Source organism: Mytilus trossulus, chromosome 2 (genome assembly GCF_036588685.1).
Source record: "Mytilus trossulus isolate FHL-02 chromosome 2, PNRI_Mtr1.1.1.hap1, whole genome shotgun sequence".
In the NCBI taxonomy this organism is placed as follows: domain Eukaryota; kingdom Metazoa; phylum Mollusca; class Bivalvia; order Mytilida; family Mytilidae; genus Mytilus; species Mytilus trossulus.
The window spans coordinates 64792674-64801522 of NC_086374.1; the positions used below are offsets into that span (position 1 = coordinate 64792674).

At 29.6% G+C, this 8849-nt stretch overlaps 1 protein-coding gene across 2 annotated transcripts in view; it reads left to right on the top strand.

Moving 5' to 3' along the window:
- Window positions 1-7536, top strand: part of LOC134707782 (ribosome-recycling factor, mitochondrial-like) — a 32084-nt gene extending 24548 nt beyond the window's left edge. For both annotated transcript variants that reach the window (XM_063567825.1, XM_063567824.1), the window contains exons 2-7: window positions 103-326; window positions 2777-2929; window positions 3674-3792; window positions 4483-4574; window positions 4789-4948; window positions 7283-7536. In XM_063567825.1, the coding sequence (XP_063423895.1) occupies window positions 110-326; window positions 2777-2929; window positions 3674-3792; window positions 4483-4574; window positions 4789-4948; window positions 7283-7363 (822 nt within the window). In that variant the 5' untranslated portion in view covers window positions 103-109 and the 3' untranslated portion in view covers window positions 7364-7536. The remainder of the gene's footprint in view (window positions 1-102; window positions 327-2776; window positions 2930-3673; window positions 3793-4482; window positions 4575-4788; window positions 4949-7282) is intronic.
- The last annotated feature ends 1313 nt before the right edge of the window (window positions 7537-8849 follow it).

Sequence of the window (8849 nt, forward strand, 5' to 3'; positions counted from 1 at the left end):
AAATTTAATTCATGTGTATTTTTATTTTACTATATGCTATCTTCTTCAGGAATATGAAAATAAATAAGTTATTTTAATTGATTATTATTTCTTTATAAACAGGACTGCAATGAACTCACTGAGAAACTTGACTCGCTGCCGGAGAAGTATTCATGAACTCTTATTTTCACTGCAACAATCCAGACAATTTGTTACAACTCACACTGGAATATTTGATAAGAAAAGCATCCACAAGAAGAGTAACACTATTGTTCCAGTTAATGTTAATTTACCTCTGACATGGAGTGTTTGTTGTTATGCCAAGAAAGCTGGCAAGGAGAAGAAAGGTAAATTCCTCTTCTGAGTTCAGTGTTAATTTATTCTAAATTGCATATACAAATGTATGTCCCTTTTTTGTGTAGAAATAATGTGGTTGACATGAAATTGCACACTAAACATTTTTTGTAATGTGGTTGAAGTGAAATAGCAAAAGTCATTGGTAAGACGTCCAACTGTAAGCAACAACCCAGACTTGATTGTGACAGGATATTTACATCGTTTTTATTAAAACAGTGAATTTTGGTGTGTCAAATTTTAAATGTTGTCACAAGGATATTTATTGCTTAATAACTATAGTTCAGTATAAAAATAAATATTATCCTAGGGTAAATAAATTTGAGTTACATTTTATTAATTCAAGATTTGTTACAATTAGGCCACACCAATTTGATTCCTTGTTCGACGGACCCGCCCGCACCTATTTTTTTCAAAACAGATTTTTTTAATTTTTATTATATTCCCGCATCCGGAAATGAAATCATGTCCATTTCCCGCACCGTTTTTTTGTAAATATTATATAAAGATCTCAACATTTGTTTTTTAAAATCACAGTCTAGCCTTTGTATAACGATTTTAAACCTATCAGCACCCCACAACACTGTAAATATCTGTGAGAATATTTGTTTCAGCATGAAACCAATTTATTCCAAGCGGGAGTGCTCCGATATAAATAGAAATACCAGTACAGAACAAAACGTTGGTTTCTTTCCCCCTAACTTATATTCCCTATAAAAAAGATGTTCGTTGTTAAAATAAAGTACAAAGAACTTCTGAAGGATTTGCCTTCAACTGCAATTATAATGTATGGTGACGGTCATACCCGCTGCAGGTTTGTGCACCTGTCCTGGTTGATTCAGAGACCTGTCGTTCAGCAGTTATCGTTTGTTGATGTGGGTATCGGGACCGTTCGCCCTAGTAACATGTTCGCCCTGGGTCCGTTTGCCCTGAGTTCGTTCGCCCTTAGAACCCGTTCGCCCTTAGAACCCGTTCGCCCTACTAAAAATATTAATATTCAGGGCATTGAAGTTGAATAAACTTAATCAGATATATTTCTATGGTATATATTCTTGAAATTTATGGAAACATGGAAATATCTAAAAGTGTATGGCTTGTTAAGGATCATTAATTTATTGTTTTATGACAAAATAATTTCGGATCACTGCTTATTGTGATACCTGTCTTTTGATGGATTTATAATATAAAAAACCCTCCGTCAGACAAGGGCCTTGAAGGGGTCATTTTACCATGTTTACTGTTCAGTCTGTTGTAGAAAAGAAAATAGAAATACTAAGGATTTGTACAGTGCTACTATACAAAACCTTTGACAACTTAGAATTTTTTACTTAAAAAGAAGAGAAATACATTATATTTTAACAACTTTTCTAAAAGAGGGATGGATCCACTTATTTTGCATAATATTAAACTGTTAAAGTAAATGTGTTAACATGGTTGAAGTCCAGGAATATTACAAAATTTTTGGATATGTTTTGACCATTTAATACCAAATATTATAGTTCTTTGAGAAAATATAGGCCCTTTTGTACTTAAAGTGTTTTTACAAAAAAAATATATTATAACTTTAATATTTTGACCCCTCATAAAAGGGATATTCATAACATTAAGGGGTTGTTCTGAACCTGATTATGACTTGAATGGAGAGTTGTCTCATTGTCAGTCACACATACATAGACCAGATTTAATTATTCAATTATTTCTTGTTGAACAGGGAAAAAATACTTCATAAATTAAAGAAATGTCAAGATACAAGTGATAAATCAAGTAAATCAAGTTTTAATATAGTCAAAACCTACTATTTTATGTTTACAAAAAAAAAATTTAATCGCTCGCCTTTACTTTTTAAGCTTCGCCTCAAAAATTTGCAAATTAAATATTTTTTTATTAAAATTTTCAAATCGCTCGCTCGCCCCAATTTTTGGAGTCCAAAAATCCGTAGAACAAGAAATTAAATTGGTGTGGCCTTAATAAAATGTTTTATATTCTGATACAATGTAATCAACTTTTTATAAAACAGATACTTAGGTAATCATCATACAACATGTGATGTGTTCAGTCTGTTGACCCTACTTATTAAGTTATATACATCACATTGTGTATACCCTTAAAAGTCGTGTATAATCCATATTAATGTAAAATTCACTACACCCTTTTTTACCTCAGGAATTCAGCTTGTAATGTAATAGCAAGCAAGTTTCAAGTTATATTGCTGTACATGTATTTCCAGTTATACAGCTCCCTTTACTTTATCCAACAGAAAAGTAAAAAAATGAATAAATGCTAATTTGACCACAACAACACTTACAGTTTAAAACATATCATTTATAAATTAGAAAGGTCAAGAAATACTATATTCTCTAAATTGACTTTAGTTAACAAATCTGCTAGACACTTTACATACCTTTACAAGATACAAAATTATTCATTAACTTATTTTTTTCAGGAAAATTATCATCTAAAGTGGTTAAACCACAACTGACTCAAAATGAAATTGGAGACATTTTAGATTTAGACTCTGTGAAACAAAGTATGCAAGATGTTGTGAACAAATTAAAGGATGACTATCTTCATGTTTTGAATATAAGAACTACCACAGGTAGGAATGGTTTGCTTTTAATTATTTTTAATGCATTAAAATGAGTATTGTGTATCAGTGCATGACAAAAAAATACTACACCGACCAAACGCAAAGGAACAGTTTTTAAAATATGATTGCTGTTCATTGTCTTCGGGTCACATTTAGCCTATCAACATGCCATGATGGGAATACAAACAGAGAATTAAATTGAACTTTGACAAGAAATTCTAAATTTTTATTATTACCGGTTATGCTGAATAAAGATGCATATAAAATACCATAAAAGTGTCATTGGCATTGTGAGGATTTAATTACCTTTTGAATTTTTAATTAAGAATTGAATGCTTCTTTTTGTAAATTTATTGGGGTGTAAAAGCGTTGACCCAAGTACATTTTGTATGAAGCGCGGAAGCGCTTCATTCTAAAAATGTACGCACGGTCAACGCTTTTACAACCCTATAAAGTTACAAAAAGAAGCATTCAATACTGATAATTACATTTTTTAGCTAGGATTATAAAAACACGATTTTCATGAAGTTAAATTTTTAAATTCACCTGTGCACTTTATTGTGGGACCTCGTGTCATCATGAATGAAATGTTATTGTCTCATGCAACTGCTTACGGAATAACATGTGATGTGCAATTAGCCAATCAGAATAACGTATTATAACGAAACATACATCTAATGTAAATATTTCATAATACAAGATCTGAAAAACAATATTGTACTCCACTATTCAACCAAACAACTGTATTTTCAGGAGCATTTGAAAGAGTTGTAGTGCATACTGATGATGGTAGATTCAAATTAAGTCAGTTAGCCCAGATAGAGAAGAAGAGCCCACAACTTATAATGGTTAATATGTCATCATCACCTCAGGTAGGCAAAACTATGAGCAATTCCTTGAGGTTTGTAATGTATACATTTGGTGAAATATGTTGTGTATAAATGTTTCAAATGATCATACAAATAATATTATTTTCATAATTGCTACTGAAGACTTCTACACTAATGAAGTTGTAAGTATCATTTTTCATCAGAAAAAAAATCCTTTATTTTATCTTTGAAGGTTAAGCAACTACAAAAATACCACCCTTGACAGCATTTGATTGGACACATCTAAAAATAATAAAAAAATAATAAACTTAAGGTTCCAAGAACCCTGGGTTAACCTGGCTATCAACAAGTAAGATAAACTTGTCATAGACTCCAGTATTAAATTGTGTACACTAGGCTCATCAGCGACACACATGTACACAAATCAATAAAGTTAAAAAGGCAAAATAAAGTCTGGAGTTGAGGCCCATTGAGTAAACTTTAAAGTGAATAATGCATGTAAAGGGAAATAATTCAGATGGACTGCATAACAATTTTTATAAACATATACCAACTGAAAAAGAAAAATTGAAGCAGCAGAAATAACAGAATAGCTTTAGCCAATTACTGTCATTTCTAGGAATACAGCAATGCCATGACTAAAGAAATAAGAAATATATATTGAATTTGCAATCTAAATTTTACTAAATTGCTCTTTTTAATTTATAACAATTAAATATATATTTCTTTCAGTACACCAAACAAGTTCTTAAATCTTTATCAGAGACTGGTATGAATGTAAATCCATATATGGAAAAAACAACAATATTTGTACCTATTCCTAGGTAAGTTAAACTCTACATTTTAATAATTTTAAAAATTCAGTCTTAATTTTGCCAGTATTTCATTTTCTGTTAAGAGCACTATCTTCCAGGTAAATATTTCTGCTGTATGTGTATTGATTTGCCATAATTTTTAGTTTATTAATCATGTGCATGTATATACAATAATATTTTAAACACATACCATATTACCTTGGATATTCTTTTTCTTTTTCAGGGTAACTAGGGAACATAGAGAAAAGTTAGCGAAGGATGCCAAAAAAATGTTTAATCAAACAAAGACACATCTGGATGGCTTATATGCAAAACACACAAAGACAGTAAATTCTAAGAAAAAAACACATAGTGAAGATTTGATAAGGAATTTAAATAATATGGTATGTATATTCCTGATTGAAATATGACACTTTGAAATGAAAAAAATAACTCATTACTTTGCAATAAACGTTGCAAATGTTATTTCCCCCCCAAAAAAACAGTTTAACCAAATTTTTAAAAGTAAAGTTTCGTATGTTATGAAAGACAGTAAAGTGTTCCAAAACACAGATTTATATGGCTTTGGAAAAGCAGCAAGAGTTAAATTTATTACTTTCTGAAAAATCTTGAGAAAATCTACATATTTTTATTAACCATTCAAAGAAGTACTATTTCTTTCAAAAGAAGAAATAAAGCCAGTCACATTTTGTAACCAATTTTCAATCTCTTATGCTTTTAAGGTGGCTCGTGGGTACAAAAATTTTATCAAAAATTTAAACCTTTATTTTTTCATTGCAAATTTTATTTATTACACTATTAGTTGTTACTTTATGATATGGGACAAAAAACAACCCAAACAACTGATTTGGTTTGGCCCCAGATGACTTTAAAAATTGAAAAAGCTCCAAATTATCTCCCTTTGGTGCAAAAATGCCATTTTTTGGCCTTATATTTGAAATATCTTTTTTAACTCATCGGTGAACTATATTTTTTATTATTGTTTTCAAATAAGTTGTACATAAACTAAATAATTGTAAAATTTAAGCGATTTCTTATATTAGGTTATTTTTTTATTTCGATATTTCCTCTTTTTCTCCTATTAGTTCAACAGAAAAAAAGGACATTAACAAAAATGTATGCTTCTTCCAGAGGCAGATTTTAGCTTAAATGAACGGTGACCCCATTTTTTTATTTCATTTTTCCTTTAAGTATATGATAAAGTTCATTTATGAAAAAATATAGCGAAATCCTATATTAGGAAAAAAATCATTTATACCCAGGAGCCCCCTTAAATCAATTAGGCCAATCAAGGTACCTGTGAATGAGGTATTATTTCTAAAATCTCATTCTTTTATATTGCTATACAGGTTCTGTGAAATTGTTTACTCCTAAATGGACAAAAATACATTTAGGAAAATCCATGTACATTTTTGTCAAGCATGCTCATATTAATCAAACTAAGTTTGAACCTCAAACTAATACCAACAGAAAATGTTTTAGTTCTAATCTATAGTATTAAGCCCCTAATATATACACAGAAAAATGTCCCATGAAATTTAACTTGAGGAAACCTCAAATTTTGCATTTCTAATTTCTTATGGAAATTAACATTGGAAAGAGAGATAACTCAACAAAAACAAGTCTTTTTTTGGTTTATTTTCTTAAAATTCATGACATTTTAAGTTCATATTTGAGGAAATAATTTGACTTTATTGTATAATCTTCTGCTCATGAAATGTACAAAACTGAAGTGTTATGTGTATTTTTATTGGCATATTTTTCATTTAAGAAATTGCTAATTTAAGGCTTTACGACCATTCTGTTTAATAGAAGTGGTTAAGTTATAATTTTGTATCAATTTATATTGATATTTCTGCCTTTTTTTGCAGAGTTGTCTCCCATATCAATGCAAATCTCCATAGGAATTTTAAAATCATGATTTTTTATTTATCCTCCAGTTAGATTTTATGGGACTTTTTCTGTGTACATTTGGGGTATAATGTTATAGATTAAAACTTAAAAATCATTTGTTGCAATTACTTCAAGGTTAGGGTAAAATGTATGCTAGATTGACTGGACTATATTCTTTTAATTATCAAATACCTGTAGAGGAACTGATATATCTTACATACCGGTATTCATCTTAAATGTTGTTGAATGCATTAAAAAGATTTTCAGCATAAAGAGTTAAGCATAAGAAACAACTTCAAAAAGATTGGTACATATCCTGTGCTATTTAACTTGATAGTTGAAAAAAGATTTCAACAGAATTTTATCCACAATGATATCACTTTTTTTAAACCTTTAAAAACAAAAAAAACTACATTATAGGAAGAGGTATTGATGAGAGCTATCATTTATCTCCAAAAATTTATTAAATTTAAAAACCTTTAACATGTTTAAAAATAATGTTAATTTTCATAATAAATGAAAAGGATGCTATATTTTGGTCACAGACAGTCATATCATTTATAATGTCACTGTTGTATCATAAAATTTCATTTTAAAAAATTAATGAAGTTAAATAAAAATGGCATGATTTTTAGTCAAATGAAAAATTCGATACAAAATTTTATCAAATTAAATCATAATTTATATAAACACTCACATAGTTGGGGAAGAAGATAGATTGAAAGTATAAATGTTACTATTATTATACTATAATTAATACTTTTTTTATTATTTAAATACTGATGTTATAAGTATCTCATTTGTTTCATGCTTGTTACTTTCAGATATTAGACATTAAGCAAGAGAGGACTGCTGAATCAGAAAAAATAATGGAAGCAAAACAAAAGGAATTATTAGGAGAGTGAACTTATATACTGACGCTCTGCTTCAAAAAAAATAATAATATCAAAATGTGTATGGATGGAGTAATAAGTTTTCTTACCAGTGGGCTTTCAGCTTTACTGAAGCATGGAGTGATCCTTTAAGTGATTCTGACTGGCCAAAAAAAGCAGTTATGAAATAAAATATAAAGCTGTCATTCAAATTTTATAGTCTTATTTTAAAAATGAAAATCTTCAACGGCAACGTTTCTCCATTTATTAGTCCCCTACCACAAAGTTGAAGGGGACTTTAGATTTGCACTTCGTCCATTTGTCTGTCTGACCATCTGTCAGTCCACCAATTCAGTTTTCAACACTTTTTCCTTCATGCTTGAAGATATTGATGTGGTATTTGGTGTTTTGTTTTATCATAACAAGTTACAGATCAGGTTCTAATTTTGTTCCAGTCTGATGTTTTTGTGCAGAGTTATGGTCCTTTGACTTTAAATTCACTTAAGTAATCAGTTTTCCAAACTTTTTTTTTGTCATTCTTGAAGAAATTGATTTGATAATTGGTATATAGTTTTAACATGAAAAGTTACAGTTAAACTTAGAATTTTGTTCTGGTCTGATGATTTTGTGCAGAGTTATGGTCCTTTGACTTAGAAAATTCACTCAAATTAATAAGTTTTCCACACTTTTTTTCCGTCATGCTTCTTGATATTGAACGAAATTTTATTTATATTTTCATCATGATAAGTTACAGATAAAGTTAATGTTGTTCCAGTCTGAAGATTTTGTGCAGAGTTATGGTCCTTTGACTTAGAAAATTCACTTTAGTAATCAGTTTTTGGCACTTTTTTAGATCTTGCTAGAAGATATTGATTTGATAATTGGCGTTTTGTTTTATCATGACAAGTTACAGATCAGGTTCAAATTTTGTTCAGGTCTGATGATTTTGTGCAGAGTTATGGTCCTTGGACTTTTAACCAGAAGGGTACCATGTATTGCCATGCAATATTCACAGAATGCTTGTTATACTTCGGGTTTTTAATCTAATAAAGAAGGCCTTTGAAAAGCATATCGAAAATTATTTCAAAGGAGACATGATTATAATACAACAACAAAAAAACACATATTGCATACAGCAACCACCAACAACTTCAAAGATCTTATTCTTTTAAGAGTACTCATACTTTCTGAAACCAAGTTCAAAGCCCAATTTGAAATTATTAATAAACAGATTTCCCAGTCAAATATAGCAATTTGTACACATTCAAATGATTTTGTATATACTGGTAGACATCATAACAGTTTATGACATATCTGTTGTTGTTTTGTTGTCAGTTTCTTTTGTGAAATATGATTGGTTTGCTGCCTTTAGCTGATGCCTGAAGGGAAATTCAAACAGAAAGGTTAAGACATCTGAATTTTAACAGTAGTCAAATATCTATATCATATGTCAGATGGAATTACACTGCCTACAAAGATGCAACAAATTAATCACCAAAAATTGGTTCCCAATAGCAAA